The sequence below is a fragment of the Rissa tridactyla genome, chromosome 6, assembly GCF_028500815.1.
Source record: "Rissa tridactyla isolate bRisTri1 chromosome 6, bRisTri1.patW.cur.20221130, whole genome shotgun sequence".
NCBI classification, from domain to species: domain Eukaryota; kingdom Metazoa; phylum Chordata; class Aves; order Charadriiformes; family Laridae; genus Rissa; species Rissa tridactyla.
Genome location: NC_071471.1, coordinates 36,758,312 through 36,782,699, shown reverse-complemented (window position 1 = coordinate 36,782,699; position 24,388 = coordinate 36,758,312). Strand labels below are relative to the sequence as shown.

Genomic DNA, 24,388 nt, shown 5'->3' with positions numbered 1-24,388 from the left:
TCAGCTACCCCAAAAGCAGCACGCGCCTCATTCTAAGCTACGCCCTGCGAAAAAAGGGGGAAAAAGGGGGAAAAACCCAACACATGAACCCACTGCTGCCCAAACGTGTGGGACTGAAGTGTCACCCACCCATGGGGTGCCTGTTTGGGGTGCTGCCACCCCCCCCCCCGCCTCCCCGGGCCACCCACAGGTCCCTGCCCCATCTCACCTCCTGGGGGTGCTCGCCGTTCTCTCCATCGCTGCCTGCGATATCTCAATGAAATTTCCTGTGTGCGCGAGTCCGGCTGCGGCTGCTGGGCTGCTCGCAGCGTGCAGACGGCTCCGCAGAGGCCAGCTGAGCTGCCCCCCCGGCCGCCATGGAGGCCACGTCCCCCCGGCCTGGGCTACTGCTGGCCACGCTCTGCCTGCTGGCGTCCCTCGGTAAGCTCCAGCTTGCTTTCCTCCCCTCCCTGCCCAGAGAAACCCTCCTTGCCCAGGCAGCGCATTCCCCCGTCCGGGGCTGTGCCTCGGCACAAGGAATTTGAGGCATTTGGGGGGGTTATTCACTTCCTCACCCTGTTATTTCGGAGTTGGGGGGGCTTGAGCCAGAGTCCCACGCGATGCTGGCTGTGTCAGGGGGAAGGGGCTGCTGTTTTAAAACTCCGGGATTGGGCTTTTCTCTTCTTCCTTGGCTTTGATCTAACATGCGTGGAAGGAAAGCAGCCACCCTCTGTCTCCCTGCCAGCCCCCCGCTGGGGATCCCGAGCTGGAAAAGCCACCCTGTTCCCACACGGCACTTTGCCCTGGCGCTGCGGAGGTTCCCGGCCACACGTCCACCCCACGCCGCACTGAAAGGAGCCTTTCATCAGCCCCGGGGGAGCGGAGACTGTGTGCGAGCAGGGCCGGGATGCCCTCTCTAAGGATGCTCTGCTCCGCCGTAATTGCTGGGATGTGCTGGGCAACTTCTCCGGGCGGGCGGCCGGCTGGGCCAGGACTGCTGTTGTATGACCACCCAGTTTCCCTTCCCCTGAGCGAGCGCTTGCCAGCGCTGGAAGCTCGCCGGCTGCTCGTGGTGGGATGCTCAGGGAGGGGCTGCTTCACACACGGCTCCGCACCAGCCCTGGCAGCGGTTCCGTACTGGGGCTCTTGGGGACAGGCGGGCAAACGGGGGCGGTGGCAATTAAAACCGCAGCTCATCTGTGGAGGAAGGGTCAGAGAACGAAGCTGGGAAGGACCACGGTCCCTCCCTGCCCTGCGCAGGCGGAGGATGAGCATCCTTGGCTTCTCCCGGGCTTGGCTTCTCCCTCTGTCCCAGGATGGCAAAGTGACTGCCTCCAGGATTTCTGTCGGCACATCCCCAGGAAGAAACGATGCCCCCCTGCAGTGGGGCAGGGGGTCCCTTCTCCTCTCTCCTCTGGGACAGCAAGGCTGGTGTGGATTGATATGTGCTCCCGACATCATGATGTGAGCCTCCCGACATCAGGGAGCGATTCCCAGCATCTCCCTTGGATGATTTTATTTACACATCTGGGGTGCCGGGGCCGGACACCAAACCTTCTGCAACACAAGCAGCTTGGACTCTAGATGTCCAACGTGAGCCTGGTGCCAGAGGAACTCAGCTTCGTGCAACCTTCGTGTGCCTGCCAAAACTTTCTGAACCCCCAGCTAATTTTAGCCGGGCTTGATGGAGAAGTAGAGCCCTTGGAGACATCCGGCTCCCACGCGGTTTGGAGACGCTGGCAGCTTGGTGGATGGGGAAGCGGCTCCTCTCCACCCAAGGCATGGCGTCTGAGCTGGGCTTCCCAAAATCGCATCCCAAGCGCAAACCTGGTGCTGTGACCCTGTTCCTGAGTTGGCGCCGTGCTGGAAGAGGAGGAAGGCAGGAGCCTCCGGCGGGAGCAGCAGCATCCAGGCCTGGATGATGGGTACCCAGGGAGCAGCCCCACCGCTGAAAAGCCCTTTGGTTCCTCAGGGTGCGGGAGATGAGGGCCATTAACGTGGGCATCTGGCATCTTCAGTAAGTTTTTTCTTGTACTGAGGTGTGGATGCCTCTGCACATCTCACCCAGCTGATAACTCTGAAGCATAATGACAGCACGGTGACGATGGGGCTGGCGGCACTTTGGTGTGAGGCTGTTACAAAAGCTCCCAGAAGAGGAATCAAAGCTGGGTTCCTCGCTCCGGCACTGGCAGCCTCTCATCTGCGGCGGCTGAGCCCCTCCAAGGGCTGCAGCCTGCCCCCCCCCCAGATTTCCCTGGAGCGGAAAGGGGGGGCATGATGTGGAAATCACTGCTATAAGCCACAGGAGGGTAGATCAAACACCTCCTTGCCAGAGCAGGGAACCAAAGGCAGGAGAAGCAGCCAGGAGAGGCTTTTGGTCACCGACCCAGAGTTTGGCACAAAATCCTGATTTATTTGAGCTGATGGTCGGCAAAGCAACACGGGCTCCTCGGCTTTAGTACTTTTTTGCATTTCATTTTCTCTGGAAGGAGAACTCCTGGGTTTCACGCTAGGCAGCGGTGCCGGCAGCGGGGCTGTGCCAGGGCTGCAGCGGGCTCTGTGCCACACCAATGCGATGCTGCAGGTCGGAGCCGAGGGGCCGAAGGGGCACTTTTGGCACCCCGCTTGACACCTCCTCTGTCTACCAGATGGTGATGAGGCAGCAGCTCCTGGCTTGGACCTCGGCCGGTCCAGCGCTCCCCCAGCTCTCGGTCGGAGCTGCAAGGAGCTGGGCACCTGGCTTTATTTTGGCATTCGCCAGCGGCACTGACTTCAAAGGGAACGGTCCAACCGGGATGGGATGGAGCCAAACCTGGGGTCTGGGCATGGAAGAAACCCACAGCACCCAGGGAAGATTAAGAACCATGAGCTTTACTGCAAAGACACTGCCAGAAGGTGTTTCCTCCAGGCACCAGCTGGCATCTAGCACGGCTTTAAAGCTTCGTCACATCTTGGGGAGGGACCAGCAGCCGCCCCGGCACCTCGCCAGCTCTCCTCCCCAGCTGTTTTCTCCTCCGCTCGACAGCTTTTGGAAGTCTTCCCTTGCTCGGGATAAAGAAGGGAAGTTGGTCATGCCGAAGGCTTCGCACACGTGGTAACCTCTGCCCCCCCGCTCCCTGCGGCTGGGCGCCGCTGCCGAAAGCGTGGGCTGCCGTGACTTTCCATCCAGACGGTTCCCATCAAGGCCCGGAGGTGGAGGCTGGATGGTTTAAGTGAGGCACGGCTTTGCAAAACCATGTGGGGATGAGTGGGACGGCCCCTTTTTATTTGAGGTGGAAAACAAAGCCTGCCGCAGATACTTTTGCAAGGTGTTGGAAGTGCGGCTTCCTCCAATAGAGCCCTGGCTTCCCTTCCCCTGGCTCCCGGGGGACCCCAGATGTGAATGGGGCACTTCCTGTCGTGGCAGGTATTGAGAAACACATCTGAGGTGGCTTTTGTCCTCGGTCTGCGGGCGAGGAGGTGGGGGACCCGCTCTGCTGCGTGCCAAAACCCAACCAGCCCGGCCGAGCATCCCGGTCCCCAGTAGCATCCGAGGATGGCGAAGCAGCCAGGGCTCAAAAACGAGCAGAAGCGGGGCAGCGCTGAGCTCCGGCCACGCAAACCTCTGCCCCGGAGATGTGTTGCCTCGACGTGCCGTGGGGAGCAGGCTGAGGTGCCTGTAGGAAGCCAGAGTGATTAACCGGAGCGGTTTGGCAAAGGTCACCCCGTCCCCAGCTCTGCGGGACTCCTCAGCAGCGTGTGCTGCAGACTGGGGGGGGTCTGATGGGGCAGATCCCCTCCCCAGACCCCCCTTTCCTTGAAAAGCATCCTTGGAGGTGGGCTGCTGGGACTCGGGGGCTCCATGGCTGTTCCTAGCGGGCTTAGAGATCCCCATCACCCTAAAAACCAGAAGTAACCCCGAGGGGTGGAAGGCGGGGGAGATTTTCGCTTTCGGTCTTTCAAGCGGAGCCTGGTGCCGGGGCAGAGGCCCTGCAAGGAGGAGGATGGAGGATGCTCTCCAGGCAGCCCGGTGACGGTGAGCCCCTCGCTGGGGCTGGATGGCTGGAGGGTAGGCGCCGCACATCCAGCCTCTGATTGACACCTGCTTGATATAGCAAGCGAAAAACCTCAAAGCGAAAACGGTGGCGGAGCTAATGGCACAACAGGATGTGACCAAAATAAAAGAACATCTCGTCCTCGTACCGCCTTCTCTGTTGCAAACCAGCCCTAGGAACCTCCCGTTTCTCAATAATTTAAAGAAAACGACCTCCAAATCAGCTTTTTCTTCAGCTTTCCAAGGTGATGCTTGCATTTCTGCAAACACAAAGACTGGGCCATCTTTTCTCTCTCCTCATGTGCATCCCCCCTTAACCACCAGTACCCTCCGCCGGTGTGCTGGGACAGTCCCAGTAACCCGGCAATACACGCCTCTGCTTCCCTCCATTCCCCCCGTCAGGCTCCTTATGCCTCTGCCAGGCTTCCTGCCCGTGTTTTGCAGCCGGCAGCTGGTCAGGGACTTCTTTCTGAAAAACTGTTTTTATTTTCAAGCAGTTCCCCGCGGTCGGCGTTGGCCAGTTTCCCCTTCTCCTCCCCAGGGGCTCAAAAACAAGCAGGGTGGGACCCGCTCCCCGCCTGATCTCAGGGGGGGACACACGGGCTCCTCCTAGTTATTTGCTTTATATTTTTTCTCCTTTTTTTTTCTTTTTTTTTTTTTTTTTTTTTTTTTGCAGCCATCTCGGCAGCTCTGGCTGCCCCGCTTTGCAGGGGGCTGGTGCCCCCTAAGCAGATGCCCGGGGCAAACCCCCACCTCTCTGCCGGCCCCAGGCAAACCTCTGCCTCCCCGCTGCTATTAAAACCTGATGCTCTATTAGCTCTATTTAAAGCATCTCCTCCCAGCGTCCTTGCTAGGGCGAAGCTGTGCTCCCAGCACTGCTGGGATGCTGCCACAGACCAAACGATAGGCTCACGCCGTGCTTCCCATCTCCCTTCTCTGGGGATACTGGGAGATTTTTCCATGATTTTTTTCTTGCCTTAAGGGCATGGGTGAAGTGTTTTTCCCCATCTGCCTGCAGGCTGGTGCTCTCTGATTGCTCTCTGCAGCCCCTGGCCATCCCTCCGCCACCGTGGGTGGTGGGGTTGGCAGTGCCTTTTTTGGGGAGGAATGCCCATTTTGCTGCGCACTCAAGGTGAGCCCAGGGCTGCGGGCTCCAACTCAGCCGCCGTGTCTTCTCCCCGGCAGGAGGGCCGGCAGCTTTCCTGATCACCACCCCGTACTCGCTCTGCGTCTGCCCCGAGGGCCAGAACGTCACCCTGACCTGCCGGATCAGCGGTCCCCTTGCCAACCACCATGACCTCCTCTACAAAACCTGGTACTTCAGCAGCAATGGTGACCAGAGATGCTCCGAGAAGAAGCACATCCGCAACATCACCGAGAAGGAGCTGCACCATGACCTGGGCAGGCACCATGAGCTACTGGGCAACGGCACCCCAAAATCCCCCCTCAGGGGGCAAGCCAGCAGCCATCACGGAGTGGAGTTTGTCCATGACCACCACGGTGCCTTTCACATCGTGGTGATGAACCTGACGCTGCAGGACAGCGGGAATTACTGCTGCTATGCCGTGGAGGCCAGGTGGGAGCACGGCAAGCCCAAGCCTCAGCGTGCCGCTTACGGTTTCGTGGAGCTGCAGATCCTGCAAGGTGAGGAGGGCAGCCAAGGCGAGCCCCTGCTGGTCCCGCATCCTGGTCCCGCATCCATGATGGGATGCGGTGGGGCATGGCGGCAGATAAGGGCTGGTGGGGGGATGCCGGGGTGCAGCACAGGGGCTGGGGAGGCAGGGCATGCTGATGCTGAAAGCCCAAGCCAAGCAGATGTTGAAGGGTTGAATTAGGGCCAGAGAGCACTGGAACATTAAAAAAAAAAATAAAAAAAAAATCAAGAGGCTGGAATGCAATAAAATCCATGCTACATAGTTTCACTGATCTTCTTCAACCCCTTTCTGGAAGAGAGGAAAGCAAACCTCAACATAAAAGGAGCTGGCTGGTGGTCCAAGCCCGGGGGAGGGCTGCGGGCATTGCTCGGGGCGCAGGGCTCGGAGGTAACCTCGGGGCAACAGCCCAGCGGGGACAGCCACCCAGAGAGGCGCGAGATGGAGGGGAAGGCATCTCCTGCCCTTGATTTGCAGCATTAGGGTAGATAATTTTCCTTTTAGGCCAAAAATAAAAGAGCCTGCGTGGCCAGGGACAGGGCCTGCCGCTGTGAGGGAAAAGGGTTCTTGCAGCAGGAACCGCAGTGTAAGCTTCCCGGGATTAAACTCTTGCTTTTGGGATGCTGTGGGCTGGTCTGGTGAGCAAATTGTGGTGAGCAAAGGCGAGCACGGCTGGCAGGTGTGGGAGCTCTGTGGTACCTGCACGAACCCCCTGAGATCTAACGCGCTTTTCTCTCCTCTGCAGGCAGGGGAGGGCTTCAAAACTGCACGTTTCATACCGCCGCCAGCAAAGGTAAAGGGAAAAAGACGCCTCCCGCCAATGCACTGCTCGCCATCCTGGGCCCTGTACTTCCCTAGGGATGGCCACTTGCTATAAACGCGTCGATGCCCAGGTGCCACCTCACGGTCAGGTGTCGGGAGGGTGATTTCTGAGGCTGCCCCCTCGGACATCTGACAGGCACGTCCTCAGGCTGAGGAGAGCCTCCTTTGGCCCACCACCTGCACATGACCCTCCTGAAGCCCATGGAGATCGTTTACTCCATGGTTATAAAACACCTGAGCCCCCCAAAAACACGATCAGGGATTTAGCGGCTGCTGCCACAAGCAGATGGGAAGGGACAGAAAGGTAGAGTCGCAGGAACCTCTGGCAACACCCCGGCGCCATCCCGAGCCCATGCCGCCTTGCCCCAAGCAGAGATTCTCTCGCCGGGGAAACCCAAACCTTGCTTGAGCGCTCAGACAACATGAGGCTCCCCCAGCACTGCGTCTAGACGCAGGGGGTGCCCACACTCCGCTGTGCAGGTGGTTTCTCGGCGGGTCGCTCTGTCTACCCCCCTTTGCTGGCTGCTAAATGGGCAGATTTTGCTAAAATTGGTTGGCGGCGCGGTTGGGGCCACGGAAACTGCATGGGAAACTGCATCCTCCTCCCCACGAGTAGTCCTTTGTGTCTCAAACCCTCAGTCCCGAACGCTGGGACACCCTGTCCTGCTGAGCAAAAAAGAAAAGGGGAAAAATATCCGCTCCCTGCCAAACACACCCAGAGCAAGAGGCTGCTTCCCCAGACGGACGCAGAGGAGGGCTTGAGCCGAACCTGCCCTTGATTTAGGCAGCCCTCCATCCTGTCCCACATGGACCTTGATGGCCACAGACCTGCCCGCAGGCTGCCAGCCTTTCTGGGGAGCCTCCTCGGTGGAGAGCTCTCCCAGGGGCACTTCATTAGTGGAGGCCTTGGGTAACGAGCCCTTTGATGCCCGAGTACTTTGAGGCAGCCTGATTTTGATGAGGGTGGGGGCTGGCACTCTTTGAAATCAGGGAGAGCCTTTCTGCTGACTTCAAAGGGCTTTATCAGGGCCCTGCTTCTCTCCTCATATCTAGAAGACCAAAGGCAGACCTTGGGATGTCCTCCAGCAATGAAGGACTTTGGTCAAGGTCCTAAACTGATGCCTCAGAGCTTATCTCCGCAACCAGTGAAGCATCCTGGTGCAAATCCCGTTAGGAGCGGGCCACCCATGTGTGTGGGAGCCACAGGTGTGGGGCAATGCCAGGGTTGCCCCCTGTTTCTGGTACGGGCTTGAGGAATCCAAGGAAATACACGGCGAGTCCTCCCCACCTCTGTCCTCTTCTGTTGCAGATATCACGGCCGCCGCGCTGGCAACGGGTGCCTGCATCGTGGGCATCCTCTGCCTGCCCCTCATCCTCCTCCTGATTTACAAGCAGAGACAAGCGGCCAGCAGCAGACGTACGTACCCTCCCCTCGCCATCCACCAGTGGGGACACCTGTCTCATCTCCCGGGCTGCATCAGAGTGGCCTTTGTGGGATGGGATGTATCCCACTGGAGCCAGTGGGATACAGTTGAGTCCCATGGGCACCGTGTAAGGTGGCCCAAAGACAGGTCCCTGCCAGGTGCCTCCTACGAAGCTGTTCTGGGAAGGGCCAGGCTCTTCTCACCACAAAAAAGACACTGAGGGGCTGGAGTGGGTCCAGAGAAGGGCAACGGAGCTGGTGAGGGGTCTGGAGCACAAGTCCTGTGAGGAGCGGCTGAGGGAGCTGGGGGTGTTCAGCCTGGAGAAAAGGAGGCTGAGGGGAGACCTTCTCGCTCCCTACAACTCCCTGAAAGTGGGGGGTAGCCAGGGGGGGGTCAGTCTCTTCTCCCAAGGAACAGGCGATGGGACAAGAGGAAACGGCCTCAAGTTGCACCAGGGGAGGTTTAGGATGGATACTAGAAACAGTTTTTACTCTGAAGGGGTTATTAAGCATTGGAAGAGGCTGCCTGAGGAAGTGGTGGAGTTGCCATCCCTGGATGGGTAGACACAGTGCTTTGCCAGAGTTAGGTTGCTGGTTGGACCAGATGATCTGAAAGATCCCCTTCCAACCCAGGCAATTCTATGAGTCTATGATTGATCCTATGATTCCATGCCTGCGGGCTGCCCGTGAGGAGTGTGGGGTGGGAGAGGGACCCGTGATGCCTGCGTGGCACCCCAGGATCCTGTTGGGGACACTGAGACTGCGGAGATGCTGCCAGCCCCCCCTCTCCACTCACTGCGCCCTTTCCTCCCCGTCCGCTGCGAGAGATGGCTCATTTACTCACCCCTCCCTCCGCCCCACAGCTGAAATAGAAGCTTTGCCTGCTAAGTGACTGGAAAAGCATTTATTTGTGCTTTTTCTTCCCTGCTTTTTAAAAGGAGCCCTTACCTGGCCAAAAAGACCGGCCACCTGCCTTCATGCACCTGGGTGCAGCTCCTCCCCATGCTGCGAAGCATCACCTGGATGCTATTTAACCCAAAAGATGGAAGGCAAAACCCAGGGGGATTTGCTCCTGGGGTGTCTCAGACCAGGTTAGCTACAGGTTATTTCCTCCGGGCGCTTCAGTCTGGGCCAAAAACTTGTGCGTCTGGGCTCGGGATGCTCGCCACGCGGCCATCCAGCACACCCCAGTGACACCGGTCTGCCCCGTCTGGGCCACCTTCTCCCTTCTTCAGAGCCTGCCTTTGCAATCTGGGAGGATTTACTCCCCGGTCTGGGAAGTATGCGAGGCAGGAGATGTCAGGGGTGCAGAGAAGGAGGTTTGGGAGCAAAGGGGAGGCTGATGCGAAAAGGAAAAGGGAAAGGAAAGAGGAGGAACTGGGTGCGGGTGAGACGCCAGAAACCAGTGCTGGCAGTTTGACGCCGGGTTTCGTGCTGCCAGCACTCACATCAACTGCTTTGTCTTTGGCAGGTGCCCACGAGCTCGTCAGGATGGAGAGGTGAGGAAACCCACGTGCTTCCAGCTCCCTCCAACCTTCTCACACCCCCGGACCCCGCAAGGGTCTTGTCCTCTCCTTCCCTTCCCTCCCCTCCAAACCAGCATGCATCCTCAGCCCAGCGGAGCGAAGGGGATGCTGGTGACACCCACACCCGGGGTCCTGTCCCTTTCCCTTTCTGGGCAGCTGCTGTTTCTCTTTCCTCCCTCCGAGTGGGAAGTGTTTCCTTTCTTTCTGCCTGTGCCAAGGGCTCACATCTCCCTGCGCCCCTGGAGAGCTCGAGACCATGGTGCCTTTTGGTTAAGCTTTCCTCTTTCAGCCAAGTTTTAATCCTGCGCCGGGCTCCCCGCTTGCTCTCAGCCAAAGTGCCACCGCCTGACCCTGCTCCCTGCCCTGCTTGGGTGTCCCCAGTGCTCAGCCAAAACCCCGGGGACAAAAATAAAAGCGCAAATCCCGCCCCCTCCCCCCCCCCCCCCTTCCCTCACACCCTCTCCTCTCCCGCAGCAGCGCCCAGGGCATCGAAAACCCCGTCTTCGAGGAGGTCCCCTCGGGGAGCGCGGAGCCGCAGCCCCGACCCCAGCTCTCCTACATGGCCAGCCGACAGCCCTCCGAGTCCGGCCGGCATCTGCTCTCCGAACCCGGCACCCCCCTGTCCCCCTCTGGCCCCGGGGACTGCTTCTTCCCCACGCTGGGTGAGTGATGGGCGATGCTGAGCCCCCCCCCGGGGGAACGCTGCGGGAGGGGTGGGAAGGAAAGGGAAGGGGATCCTGTGATTGTATCAGTATGAAAGGGGCAGCCGGGAAGGGGAAAGCAGGGGTTAAATATCAGTGGCAAACTTTGCGTTATTTGGGACAGCAAGTCCCAGGGCTTTGAAGACGGGGAAGGCCCAAAGCCTCTGTTTTCTGCGCAAAAGCGGCCGCTTCCTGAAGCATATTCCCACAGCTGGACTAATAACACCCCTGGTCTGCCCTTTCCCAGATCCTGTTCCCGACTCGCCCAATTCCTTGAAAGCCTAAAGACCCCCGAGGAAGCCACATCCCCCAGCTGGGAGAGGCCAGGCAGCTGCCGTGCCGCGCTCGCCCAGCCGAGACCCCCGGGATGGGGACAGCACGGCCAGGGACAGCAAAGCCTTAACAAATGAAGCCGGGAGCAGGATCCCTGCCCTCGCCTCCTGTCCTGGCTCTGCCCTGGGGCTGGAATTGAACCGCTCTTGCACGGATTTCGGTTTTTAACTACCAATTTCTATGGAGACAGAGTATGGCTCTGCACTGCTCACGTTCGACGGACTAGCTGAAAATCGGGGAAGGAAGGACGACCCGCACCTGCAAAGCTCCCCCAGGATTTAACTTATTGCCAGGGATTTAAGCTCCACAACATCGACCTGTTTCCGCGTCTTTGACTGAAGATCCTCTCCGGGAGTGGATGGTAAAGTATTTTATCCACCACGAGACAAAACAGGGTCACCAGCCACCCTTGTACTACCTTTTTCTTTGCAAAACAGGAAGGGGAGAGGCTCCCTGCTGCTGACGGAGCCCTCCTTCCTCACCAGCCTTTTGAGACGGCCACGGACTTGCGAGGCTGCTGCGTTTTCAGCTGGGCACACATCAGGAGGAGCCTTATTTCCGCTGCAGTTTTATCCTGGGCTTGGGATCAGGGGAATTTATCTTTCTGTTTGTTTCATTATCAGTGCTGATTAAAAGAAAAAAAAGGATGTTTATGGTTTTTGTTTGGTGTTGGTTTTTTTTTGGTTGGTGGGTTGTTTTTTTTCGGAAATGCCTGTAAATTGGAAAGTTCAACTGGAGGGTGTCGGAGGATGTTCCCGTGATGTGGTTGAGGCACGGGAGCAAGCAGCGGGCAGTGGGAAACGCTCCGTCTGGCTTCCCCCCGTCCTCCCGGGACCAGCATGGCCAAGAGCAGCTATCCCCGGCACCGCTGCCGGAGGACCCTGAGATGCCCCAGGGGATGCGGGTGCCCTCACAGCATCCTCCGTCCAAACGCAGTACCCCAGCATCGCTCATCCTAAAGAAGCTGTGGGAGACAGGCTCCAGCGTGACTCAGCCCCTGGCGAGGAGATAAAACCTTGTGGTAGATGCTGTTACTCGAAGGGCGTGTTTAGTTTTTGGGGTTTTTTTCCCTCTTGTTTCTGTTTTTGTTGTAAAATGGGGAAAAAAGTTGCTGCTAGGCAAACATAAACATTAGTCATACCAAGACAGTGTCAGATCTGAGCAATAGCTGCACCAGGCAGAGAGCCCGGGCAGAGCATTCCCAGCAGCACGCCGAATTTTCACACTCCGTGACTGGAAGAAACGGCGTTTGCCTCTGCCACGGTCTGGGGACACCCTGCCCCGCTGCAGGATTCCATTAATCTGGCACTGGCTTCAGCAAGAGCAACTCCAAGACGCTACAGCTGTGGGCAGAGGGATAAAGAAGCCGGCACCAACGCCCCGACTTTGGATGTAAATTCCTGAGCGTGGGACTTGGGCTTTATTGCCACCCATGGCTCAGCCCCATTCCCAGCTCTGCTGCGGAAGCTTGACCAGTGCCTCCGGTGCTTCCCTCTCCCCGTCCCAGTGGCTGCAGCTGGGAAGGCACGTGGGGAATTTGCCTACTTGCGGGTCCTAGCTGCATTGAAGCCCTCTCCCAGTCTCTCCGTTTGCTAACAAATGTGCTGTCTGACGAGAGAATAAAGCCTTGTTGGGAACAGGTTTCCCTCTGCACTGCAGGAGTCCCATTTTTCGGGAGGCAGAGGCGAGCTGAGCAGCCGCCTTCTCTGCCAGAGGCTCTGGTGTGGCACGTCGGGGCATTTCCCACCTTTAAAAGTTTGCCAGAAGGAAAACTAAAGACTTTTAGGGGAAAGAGGCCATGGCTACCCAGCCTTCCGCACATGCCGGCGTGGGAGCCCTGGCACGCCGGGTGCTGGCACCCCACCTTGCCCCCCACCACTGATGGAGAAGACAGCACGGTGCTGCACCTTCTGGCAGGATGCTGATGGTGGCGGTGACCCAGCAAGATGCTCACGCCCTCATGCAGGGCTCTCGCAAACGCCTGGCTCGGGAGCACACGTCGAGCTGGCCCCGCCGCCGGCTGTTTTCCGCTGCATCAGCACTCGGGGCTTCGCTGGCAGGGAGAGCGAGGAGCCATGGTGCTTCACCTGAACGCTTGTTTCAGAGCGGGCGGACGGGAACAGAAACTGCGGAGGCTGAGGCAGCCCTGGCTGGGGGGAGGCTGCGAGACAGACACCTGGGAGGTGAGGAGAGGCTTTGCCCACCCGCCGTGCCTCGCTGCAGCCATCGGTGCCCGGGTCTGCGGGTGCCGAAGCTCCCCTGGGCAGAAATCCTTCCTCCTGCTGCAGGAAGCCTCCCAGAGACTCCAGAGCAGGGCCAGCCCTTGGGGAGGTGCAGCTGGAGGCGTGCACCAGGGTCAGACAGAGCCCGGGTGACTCTTGCAATTCCCACGCAAGGACACCAAGACCTGCCAGTTGCAGCTCACTGGCCTGTGAAATTTTTCTTCCCTGCAATGCTTTTTGGGGTAAACGCTTCCCTTTTATCATCACTGCTTGGCCCTTCTGCCCCTGCATTTCCAGCTCCCAGGAGGATGGCCAGGCTTCCCTGCACCCTTGCTGTTATGGGTATCGCAGGCCACCATGGGACTTCCAAGTCCTCTCCCAGCTCTGTCTCCTCTGCCTCTCCCAGAAGTAAGTCAAATCTTGAAGGGACGCACGAATCGCAAACAAAACATCCCTTTTGTGCATCATTGCATCAGCCTAGACTTGCGAAACCAAAGTTTCTAGTGGGTGACAAACTCCTGACAGACACCATTTCATCACCCGGGCATGAGGCCAGCAGCCACCAAGCGACGTGCAGGACAGCCTTTCACAAGCCCTAAGTGTCCTCAAGCTCCGCAAAGGGCCCAAACTCTTCTCTCCGCTGAGGAATCAGGTCACTGGATGCTTTGTTTTGCTGCAGCGTGGTGGGAATTTGATCGTCGCTGCTGGCATAACTTGTGCCGGTGACGTGGTGGTCACGCAGCAGAAACCTCGAGGACAAGCGAGGCGACTGGGACGCCGTTTTGGCAGCGTGAAGCGATAAACCGTGTTGCTTGTCCTCTCCAGCACCGGGAAGAGGGCATTGCCATGGCAATGGGATTTGCCGGCTCAGCACACGGCATCCCTCACCCAGGCAGCATTGGTGATGCTCCCAGGGCGCGGGGACGATGGGGACCTGGTGGTTACATGCAGGGGCCTTCTCGCATTTTGGGGAATTTAAGCCACGGCAGCAGCAGGGCTTAAGAAAATGATGGTGGTGATGCACAAGCTGGTGTGTGAACTACCTGGGAGGGAAGAGTTCAGCGTGCCAAGCCTGAAGCGAGAGTTGCAAGCCACAGTTTGCACTGCTGGTTGCAACCTGTTTCCTCAAAATGTAGAGCAGGGCTTTGCAGCAAGAGCTGTGCCGGGAGATCAGAGAGATGGCGAGATATAGCAGGTGGAGGTGGGGGGAGGAAGGATGGCAGGGTGTCACGCAGGGTGTCATGCCTCCCCGGCTCACAGTTTGCGCTTGCTTTGCCCACTCGCCTGCCTTCCCCCAGAGCCGGCGGGGTTAGGACGGACGTGGGGCTGGAAAATGCCCCAAATGTTAGTTACCTGCTCATTCGATTCTGCCACACTAGAGTCTGCCTTAATGCCACCAACAACAAGACTCGCTACTTGTGGAGCGAGGAAGGCGCGAGGGAGAGAAGACAGACTGCAGTTAAGTGCCGTTCCCCACCGGGCACTCCGGCACGCTGGTAGCTAAGAAGCAAGGTGGCCACCTCCCCAGGTCAAGGGATGATGGCTGGGGTCTCGCATCAGCCCCGAAATGCACGCCCAGACCCTTGCTCGCCGTGGGCAGGGCACTCCAACAGCAGCAACGCGACTCAAGAGCCACCCAAATCTCGCACGGTGGGGACCGCAACGGCTGTAGCGATAATTACCAGAGCTCATCTCATGGGTGAGAGCAACATCTCAAGAACCTTTCGGACTCGGAGCGCAAGGAGCCGGCGGGTAGGACACCTCCTGCAGCCACCAGCGCGCTCGCCCGTTGGCATGCTGGTGGTGTTTCTGACGTTTACAGATGGGTGAAAAACAGTTCAACGCTTCTGCTAAACTCCCTTCAGCGCCGACGCAGCAAGATGGAGAACATCCTGCATGAACGACTGCAAGAGGGCATCCCGCAGGATCAGGCGCCAAAGGAGGCTCCCATTCACACCAGCAAATTTGGACCCCGAGACCTAACCCGAGTGGCCGGGTCACCAAAACATCGCTCCCCGTGCCTGTTCCCCCCTTCCTTGCTTGACATCCCAGTGCTAAGCTGACTCCTGCAGCGCTGCCCAACTCCATCCCACACCTCAAAAAAAAAAAAAAGCACGTTTTCAGTGGCTCACCGACAGGGAAGGGTTGCCCTCGTCCTCAACGGTGATCACCAGGCTGTAGAAGCTCTGCCGCTCGCGGTCGGGCGGGGAGGGCCGGGTGGCGATCTCGCCGGTGACGCGGTCCATGCGGAAGGTCAGGTCCTCGTTCCCACGGGTGATGTAGTAGGAGAGGACGCTGTTGAGGCCAACGTCCTGGTCGGTGGCACGTACCTGGGCCACCGCCGTGCCCCCGCCGACGTTCTGCAGGGTGAGACGGCAGGGATGGGCGATATAAATTACGTGCACCTCATAACATAAAATACATAATTTTTTTTAAAAAAAAAAAAAAGGAATAAAACGAACGGGCAACACTCGCTGTTAAGTCGCCAGAGCCAGCTGCCGCCCCACGCCCAAATTGCCCCTCTTTTTCCTACGTTACAGCATCTCCCATTTGTGGCAATGAACCGGCCGGATAGGCACGTTTGGTTCCTTGCCAGGCTGGCGCAGCTCAAGAGAGTGTAAAAACCAGCATGTGTGCAAAGGTGAAGGCTGCGTAATGGACTCAGAGCTCGGCTAATTATTTTCGGATAGTCCCATTATGGGGAGAAATCAAAACAGAAATTCTGTTCTTCAACCGGCTCTGAACATGTATTAAATAGATAAGAAAATCCTAACAGGGCGATAACTTTAATGCAAGGCCATTAATCACGAGCAGCACTTCCTCACAGCTAAGTGTCACTGGCTATTACTCGTATTTCATTTTTCATCATCAAATTGAGAACCCCCCCGGTCCAGGAATTAAACTGTCAGGAAATAAGTTGTCTTTTCTCACGCCTGATTGTGTTTTATTGCTTAATTATCTAGCTCTTGCCGAGCTGCTTCCTGAAAGCAATTCCTATTCTGCACCGTGCCGCCTCTTGTATCACTTCAGTGGCCGTTTCCATGGGTGTGTGGCCACATCTCCTTCCTGCTGGCCCCTGCAAGCTCATGGGCTTAAGTTGCCTGCAAGAGCTCTCTCCTAGCCCAAAACTAGGAGGCTATCACAGGTGAGGGCTTGCAAGGGGCCACCAACCCTTAAATCATTCAAGGTGAGGTTTGCAAAGGTCAGCAACCCTTAAATAACCCAAGGAGAGGTTTGCAAGAGGCCAGCAAGCCTTAAATGACCCAAGGTGAGGTTTGCAAGTGACCAGAAACCCTTAAATGACCCAAGGTGAGGTTTGCAAGTGGCCAGAAACCCTTAAATCATTCAAGGTGAGGTTTGCAGGGGGTCAACAACCCTTAAATGACCCAAGAAGAGGTTTGCAAGTGGCCAGAAACCCTTAAATGACCCAAGGAGAGGATTGCAAGTGGCCAGAAACCCTTAAAAGGCCCAAGGAGAGGTTTGCAAGGGGCCAGCAAGCCTTAAAAGGCCCAAGGAGAAGTTTCCAAGGGGCCACTAACCAACCCTTAAATCATCCAAGGAGAGGCTTGTGGTCCACCTCAAGCGGCTGACCACCTGACCACCACACGGCTTGTGGTCAGACCTCACCTTGGGAGGGTGGCAGGAGAGGAGCAGGGCTGGGTGCTCACCTCACTCACGCTCACATTGTAGCCGAAGGGGCTGTCGATGATGGGGGGGTTGTCATTGACGTCGAGGACGTTCACTCGCAGAGTGTGCTCCTTCCTGCGGGGAGGCACGCCGCCATCCGAGGCTTGGATCTGCAGTTGGGGATGGATTTTTCAAAAAACATGCTATTTTTAAGCTCACAGCCCCAAGAAAATAGCATTGATGCTCAAACCAGAAGAAGCCAAGGAGGTAAGTGGGGTGGTTTGGTGCCTACCCGTAAGGTGTAGTGATCCAGCAGCTCCCGGTCCAGTGGCCGTGCCACAAACACCTCGCCGTAGGTGTTGTTGGTGGTACGGATCTCGAAAGCCCTGCCGATGTTCCCCGACGTCAGCGAGAAAGTCACCTGGAAACACCACAGGGAAACAAAAACAGAGGTGATGCTGCGGGGGGGGAAGCAGATAAAGGAGATCCTACAGTAATAAAGCCAGCATCGCCTCGGGAAGTCTCTGAGCATTTTAAAAGGCCCGATGTGTTGGGGTCCACGGGTGTGCTGGCTTATTGCAGCCACCGCAAAGCAAACACCCTTGGGCTGACTCCAGTCTCATCCACGGCCCTCCTACGGTGCTAGCAGGTTTTGGTATTAAGGGTGAGGGGACCTCGTTAACGCCTGCCTGCACAGGAAAGAAAATTAACGACTGTCGGAGAGCTTCCTGCACAGCCTGCCAAGGGCTTCGCTGCCGTTCCCCGCGGCGGGAGAGCCCACAGCTGTTTTTCACATTGCCAGGCTCCTTTTGACACGTGTCCCCTTTGGCCCAGGCAGCCCAAGGACAATGTTTTTCCTCTCCTGCTGCAGGGCTCGAGCGGCGAGCGCCGGTACCCGCTACACAAACTCCCCCCAAAACCGCTGGCATCAACGATCCCAATCATCTGTCGGGGATGCAGAGGAAGGGAAGGCGCGGGGAAGATGCCGACGGAGGTGTTTTGGCGTCAGCGAAGCGCTCAATGCTCCCACGGCCTCACGGGCAGCCCCAAAGCTGCTGTGCCAGCCTCCTTTACCTGCCCGTTGCTGCCCGCGTCCGGGTCGCGGGCCAGGACCACGGCCACCCGCTTGCCGATGGCACTGTCCTCCGCCACGCTGACGGAGGAGTCGGAGGTGATGTCGAACTGGGGGCTGTTGTCGTTCTCGTCCAGGACTGTGATGGTCACCTGCGGGCACGGCACGGGGCTCGGGGAGGGCATGGGTGGGGGCTGCCTCCCCCCTCACCCCGCCACACGCTGCACCCACCCGAGGTGCTAAGAACATGAGTGGTGTCCATCCCAGGTGCGAATGGGAGCAAGTATTTGAGCCCAGGAGCTGAAGCTACATCCCTGTCTGTGGAGGAGGAGCAGGAGGAGGAGGGGGGATGCTTAGAGGCCGGAGTAAGAGCGCAAGGTGGGGCTGCAGCTCTTGAGTAGTGGATTTTTCTATAGAGCATCCTCTGTTACTTTTATCCTCCAAATATCTGGGTGTGGAGCAACTCAGGCTGCTGCAGGGTGACCCTTTCCTGCTAAGTTTTTCACAAGCAGCAATTTCATCCATGCTCCCAGCACCAGCGGCTGGGCAGGTTTTGCTTTGAAGCTAAAGGGACACAAAGAAGTTGGAGCTGCCTTTATTTAACTGAACCAGGGCAAGCTGGGCATGGAGAAGACCTCGGCTCCCTCCTGGGAAAAGGCACACGGGCGAGTGATAGATCAGGCAGGAGATGCTCGGAGGGGCACTCCACTGCAGGGGACCGGGCTACCTTGGCCGCAATTAGCCAGAGGAAATGCTCTCATTGCGTTTGTAATCAAAGAGCGACACAGAAAACAAGAAAGGAAGAGCCTTTCTGTTCCCGGGGCTCTATTTATGGGTGCCCCGAGCCCTCAGGTGCGGCCGGGCTGAATGCGGCAACATCCCGGAGGAAGCTGGGGAGCGAGCTGTGTGCCTCGGGGAGATTGGGTTATTGTTGCCGATGGGTTAAAAACAGGGAGGCAGGAGCAGGGAGAGCCCATTCAGGACTCGGCAGCTGCTCTCCCAAGCGTTGGATCCGGGCGTTGGGATTCCTGCTCGCCAGCAGCAGGGTGGCTCACGGGCGCTGCACCACGTCCCAGGCTTGTCACAGGGGCTGGTGCTGGTGGGACGGGGCTGGAGACCTCCGTCCCGGTCCCTCCCTGCAGCTCAGTGCGGAATTCAGGACGGATCCTGGCCCCCAGGATGATGCCAGCATGACGGACATGCTTACCTTCTGTTGGAGGAGAGCGGAAGGGGAAACAGAGAAAACAAAGAACCAAGATTTAGTGGGGGGTGAGGAGGTGCAGGCACATGCAAGGGGCAGCGGGCCAGCTGTAGCAGTGTTGGGAGCCACGGGTAACCCCCTGTGGTGACTCAGAGGCTTCTCTGTTGATGCATCCTTTTGTTTTTTCTAGATAAGCTTGGCGGATTTGCTCCCTCGCCCTGGGAGAGGCTCAGAAAGAGCGTGGCGGAGAGCAGGGCCATCCATGTCCCCATGGGGACCAGCAGGGCTGGCAGCCTCACCGCTTTTGCTGTCCAGCATCCTTTTCAGAGGCGACAGATGCACCAAGACATGACAGTGCTGGAAACGCAGACCACTGCCCATCGCTGCGGGCCAGCCCCGGCTTTCAAATCCACCCCCTGCCCCCGGCGAGGTCCCACACCTCCAGCTGGCCCAAAGCAGCAGAGTTTGGGTAGTGTCAGCTGAGCCCCCCCTGCCTGCGGCACGGAGACCGGGCTTGCCCTGCGCCCGGCGTGCCTCCCACCCCAGCAGAGAAATGCAAATCACCCCCCTGCTCGGCTGCCTTTGAAACTGCCAAATATAACCCTCCCAAACGTAAACCGCAGTGAAGTATTTCAAGGCCCTCAAAACTGTTTTATCTTGGCACAGAACTCTACAGTTTGGGGGTGGGTTGGTGTTTTACGTTCTGAGGAATCCCACCCTACGACATGCAGGTCCCCCAAATCAGGGTTTCCCCCAAATCAGGGTTTCCAGAGTAGAGGGAACAACTAGGACATGCTGTCCTATGCCAGAGGAAGAGGGACATGACCTGAGGTCAGCTCTGCCCGTGCAAAGGATGGTGGGGAAGTGGGTAGAAACTACTCACCACCGTGGAGTCGATCTTTGGTCCTCCATCATCGGCCACCACTGTCAAGGTATAGAAATCCCCTTTCTCTCGATCCACCTGGCCTTTGACTGTTATCACACCCTGCCAAGGATGAACAGCAGCCATGTTGGCCACCAACACTTGGGTGGACAAGCAAGCCAGGAAGGACCACACTGTGGCTACTTACAGTGATCCCGTTGATCTTAAAGAGGGAGAGTGCCTGGGCATTGGTGTTGGGGTCAAACTTGTAGGTGATCTGGTTGAGGTTGTCGATGGAGCGGGCCTGGACCCGGAGCACCTCAGAGCCCAAGGGGATGTTCTCCATGATCACGGCCTCGTAGCTGCTATTGGAGAATTGCACGGCCTCATCCAGCTCATTCAGTAGGCTGACGTAGACACTGCAGAAGCCCTGGTTGTTGGGAGGTGCCTGGTCCGTGGCAGAGACGTTCATCAGGTAGCTGGTTTTGGTCTCGTAGTCCAAGTAATCTATCGTCGTGATGAGGCCTGTGCTTTCATCAATCTCAAACTTCCCTTCGGCGCCTGACAGGATTTTGTAGTTCACCAGTCCGCCGTTCCCTGGGGCAGGAGCAGCAACCATGGTGATGGTTGGACCAAGCATCCTGAAGAGGCAGGCACCACCACCGCCGACCCCAATCACGGAACAGAGCCCGTCCAACGTGGGGATTTCAGCCCAGCCAAGCAAGGATGTGTGAAATGGCTGTTATCACCACTTTCCCTCAAAACTGTGTGTTTTGGTGAGCTCGCCCTCAGCTTCCTACCTGTGTCTCGGTCGGTGGCCCGGACCACTGCCACCGAAGTCCCTATCCCCGCCGTCTCCCGCAGCCCCAGGCGGTTGTACTGCCGCTGGGTGAACACCGGCACCTCATCATTGACGTCTTCCACGTAGACGATCACCTGCGAAACCCCCCGGAGAAACCATGGGTGAGCTGGGCAGGCTCGTGAGCCCTCACCAGCGGCTTACACTTGTGAGGGGAAATTCATTGCTCACGGCACAGGAGAAACGTTATCTCTATTACAAACGCCATGTGATGGAGGGTGAAAGCACACAGTTTAACATCACAGATTTAAACAAGCCCCATGGTCAGAGTGACTCGGTCCTTCCCTGGACAGAGGTGGTTACACTCTGTATATCAATTCCTCCGTGCTTTGGGATGCCCTGCTGGAAGCCTTGCAGTAGAGACCCCGCAACATAGAAACGCCGACGACTCGGTGGGAAATTTTGCTCCAAGTTCAGCGGGTCGAGCTGCTGTTTCCCTAGGGAACATCATTCCTCCTCCTGTTTTTTTGCTTGCTGCGGGCACATCACGCTGGGCCAGAGCCCACCCCCACCAGGGGGTCTAAACATAGATGCAACCAGCGGGCTGGGTCTGTGGGAACTGTGGGGAGCTGGTGTGTTGCTGCTAAAGATGGTTGCCACGTGGTCCCGGCTTATTTAAACAGATCCTGGCCAGGAGACACGGTTTCCAACAGCCTGAGGCTCAGCTCTTCCTCCCGGCGGCAGAGCCACATCTCACTGGGAGAGTGTGACTCCCTCCATCAGCGACTGCCACATCACTTACCAGCCTCATCGCACCAAAACGTCACAGGAAAAAAGAAAAAAAGAAAAAAAAAACACAAAAAATAAACCAAAACCCAACAAGCTCTTTTCCACCCACGGTCAGCCCCCAGAGATTTCCGTCAGCGTTTCCATGCCAGATCGCTCAAACTTCCTGCACGCCTGCGAGGGCTGGAAATGACTGCCCTCTGATGGAGCATCCCGAATATTTCACATGAACTCCTCCACCGCCCCCCTGGCCCTGCTGCCCACTCCTTGGCGGCCGCGGGGCCCTTACCCGCACCGAGCTCCTCATAGGTCCCTGCTCCGTGTTGTAGGCCTCCACCTCCAGGACGTGAGAGGAGTTTTGCTCCCTGTCCAGGTGCCGCACGCCGCGCATCACCAGCCCGCTGCTGGGATTGATGCGGAAGTGGTTGTGCTCGTTTCCTGGAAAAGCAAGATGGATGCTGCCCATCGCGGCTGCGTCAGTCCTGGTGACACGCCGAGCCCTCCCCAGGGAGCAGATTGTTGAGCAAAACCCAGGCCCCCATCACCTTCAGCTCTGTCAGGCTCAGCTCAGCAGGGTTTGGCCCTCATCAAGCCAGGACCTACGGCATCTAGGTGTCCATGCATGACAAATCACCCCCTGGCAATTAACACTAATGCTGAAGTTTTGCCCAGGGGTGGGGGAAACATTTCTGTGGGCTGCAAAGCGCAGAAGGATGGAGGGTGCAATGAGGTTGTGTGTGCGGCTGGCCAGAGGTGCAAACGCACTGATGCACAAAGGGGCACCCGGACTTACCCTTGACAATCCTGTACCACACTCTGCCGTTTATGCCTTCATCCGCATCTGTGGCTTTCACCTTCGTAAGAAAAAGAAAAGCAGTGAAGGTGAAGAACAGAGATTTCCAGTCCATGACAAGTCATAGAATCAAAGAATGGTTAGAGTTGGAAGGGACCTTAAAGCCCACCCAGTGCCACCCCCTGCCCTGGGCAGGGACACCTCCCACCAGACCAGGCTGCTCCAAGCCCCGACCAACCTGGCCTTGAACACCTCCAGGGATGGGGCAGCCACAGCTTCTCTGGGCAACCTGGGCCAGGGGCTCACCACCCGTACGGCAAACAATTTCTGCCTCAGATCTCATCTAAATCTCCCCTCTTCCAGTTTGAAGGCATTACCCCTTGTCCTATCACTCCGCTCCCTCATAAAGAGTCCCTCCCCATCTCTCCTGTAGGCCCCCTTTAGGGACTGGAAGGCTGCTATAAGGTGTCCCCCTCCCACCCTGCCTGAGGCTGCACATCCTGCTGCTCCTGAGCCAGGGAGCTTACCAACTGCTAAGCAAAACAAGTCACCCTCCCCTCATCACCCGACAGCAGGGACAATGGGCTGGGGAGCCTTCGGCTGTCAGATGGGCTCGGGGTGGGACCTGAGCCTGAGGAACCATGCCATGAAACCATTGATGGAGGTCCTGCCCTGCACACCAATGCTTGCCCCACTGGAGATGCCACTGGGGATGGAGCCTCCCTGCCCACAAAGCTGGACTGGGATGGGCAGGGAGAGCTGCTCCCATGGCTGGTGGGCACCCAGCCCATGGCATCGGGGTGTATCATGTACCATGTTAAAGGAATGGCCCCTCTCAGCCAGCACACCCAACTGGGTCTACTGGCTCTGAGAGCTGCTTGCCATTGCCAAGCCACCCAAGCAGCAGCATAAGCAAAAATCCCTGAGGGAAACACGAAAGCAACCATACTGGTGGTCCGGACACTGGTCTGAGTCCTCGCAAGACCCCTAGCAGTGGGTGGGAGCACCCCTCAGCTGTGACACACCACACGGTCCATGCAGGTACCGAACAAGCCATCTGCCCCGGGAAGCCTCTGGTGTCCCCTCTCTGTCTGACTCTGCACGGGTCCCCTCTGGTGTTGCTGAACAACACTGCAGGGCTTTCCCCACAAAACCCAGCCAGCCGCCAGCCAGCCCCGGCAGCTGGGAAGCGGGACATGGCAAGGGACAGCAGGACGTGGGCTTTTCCTCATGGCTGGCATGGAGCCGCTGCGTCTCCCCTCTGCAGAAACCACTTCCCACAAAGCATCCGAACCACAACCACAGCAGCTTGCGAATCACCGGGATGAGGACATGGGGGATGCCTTAGCCTTTATTCTACGGCTGTTCCCCCCAGCAAGGCATCTTCTGCCACATCTTCTGCCTATAAATGTTACCCAGGGCTTTCCTTTCCCAGGCAGGTGGGGGTTTGGGCCCAGATCTGCATGGAAAAGAGGAGGGTTTGCTGCAAAGGTGGCAGCAGGAACAGTGAGGCCATTTACAGGGGCTCAGCTGTAAAGCCCCGGGCTGGCTTTCACCCGCAGCCCCCCACGGCACTTGCAGGAGTCAGCGATGCTCTTCCAGAAAGCAGTTCTGAGATGCCTTAAACAGCCCTTGTTGCCTTTCACTACCAAATCAGCCCATGTCAGCAGAAATCTTTGAAGATGCCAACCCGGCACTTGCAAACTATCTGGATTTCCCAGCTGTGTGCCATGCACCCTGTTTTCCTCTGTCCCAGACTGGCTCACGTCTCGCTTGTGGCTGGAGATAACCCCGTGTTTCAGCATGGACCCAGCACCTCCCTTTCACAGCAGAGAGCTCTCCCTCCCGCACCAGTTTTTTCCATCCTCGGGGCTCCCTGAAGCTGCTTCTGGGCAGGAGCGGGGCCGTCTCCTCTCCCATGTGATGGATGGACCTGGCGGGCGAGCAACGCCCGGGCAGACCGGCTGCCTTGGCACGGCGAGACCAGCCAGCCACACACATGGCTCCCCCCTGGGAAAAGCCATCCCGTCGGCCAAAACACCACGCCGATAGGATCAAAGCCTAAGAGATGGGAGACAAACCTTTGCAGCCCTTCCCAGCCCTCCTGTGCCCAGGAAAAAGCATTCCAAAGGCAGCAAATGGGAAGGTTTTCAACACGACGAGCACTGGGTGGGAGCAGGAAATTGCAACCCCTTAGCCGCCCTTTTCCCAGCTCCCCCAAGCATTTGCTGCAGGCAGGTCCGGCACGTAAACCAGGTGGAACGGGTCAGCCCAGGTATTTGGGTTTTAATAGAAAAAAAAAAAAAACAAAATGGCACAGCCTGCTGCTGGGAAGAAGCTCGGCCACTGCTGGTTTGACCCACTGGGGTCCTGGAGGAGACGTGGTACTTTGACAGACTGTCCCAAACCTGGGAAAAATGATTAAATTTCAGTGCAAAGGGTGGGAGAAAAGCTCTTTGTGCTGCAGGTACAAAGCTCCTTGTGCAGCCGAGTGCCGGGCTGCTTTGTCCCCCTGCTAGAGAGAGCGGGCAGCCGGCAGAGCCAGCTTTTGGCAGGC

The 24,388-nt window shown here is 57.8% G+C and overlaps 2 protein-coding genes across 8 annotated transcripts in view; one reads left to right on the top strand and one right to left on the bottom strand.

The window, feature by feature from the left end:
• The window catches only part of CDH23 (cadherin related 23), a 210,387-nt gene that overhangs the window by 20,130 nt on the left and 165,869 nt on the right, over positions 1–24,388 (bottom strand). For all 5 annotated transcript variants that reach the window (XR_008467045.1, XR_008467046.1, XR_008467047.1 and 2 more), the window contains exons 28-36: positions 21,832–21,892; positions 21,328–21,476; positions 20,254–20,389; positions 19,662–20,050; positions 19,475–19,576; positions 17,393–17,542; positions 16,611–16,739; positions 16,360–16,488; positions 14,824–15,051 (exon numbers count right to left, since the gene is read on the bottom strand). Coding sequence is in view for 2 of the 5 variants with exons in the window: in XM_054205963.1 (XP_054061938.1) it covers positions 14,824–15,051; positions 16,360–16,488; positions 16,611–16,739; positions 17,393–17,542; positions 19,475–19,576; positions 19,662–20,050; positions 20,254–20,389; positions 21,328–21,476; positions 21,832–21,892 (1,473 nt within the window). In the remaining 3 variants the exon portion in view is untranslated. The remainder of the gene's footprint in view (positions 1–14,823; positions 15,052–16,359; positions 16,489–16,610; positions 16,740–17,392; positions 17,543–19,474; positions 19,577–19,661; positions 20,051–20,253; positions 20,390–21,327; positions 21,477–21,831; positions 21,893–24,388) is intronic.
• VSIR (V-set immunoregulatory receptor) lies at positions 249–11,116 on the top strand. Of its 3 annotated transcripts, none has more exons than XM_054205966.1 (7): positions 249–420; positions 5,198–5,656; positions 6,410–6,457; positions 7,796–7,903; positions 9,381–9,408; positions 9,910–10,097; positions 10,384–11,116. In XM_054205966.1, the coding sequence occupies exons 1-7, from the start codon at positions 357–359 to the stop codon at positions 10,419–10,421; spliced, it is 933 nt and encodes a 310-aa protein (XP_054061941.1). In that variant the 5' UTR covers positions 249–356; the 3' UTR covers positions 10,422–11,116. The 3 variants fall into 3 exon arrangements, with proteins under 3 accessions (XP_054061941.1, XP_054061940.1, XP_054061939.1); XM_054205965.1 differs by lacking the exon at positions 249–420 and adding an exon at positions 439–4,257 and having other exon boundaries at positions 9,913–10,097; XM_054205964.1 differs by lacking the exon at positions 249–420 and adding an exon at positions 443–4,257.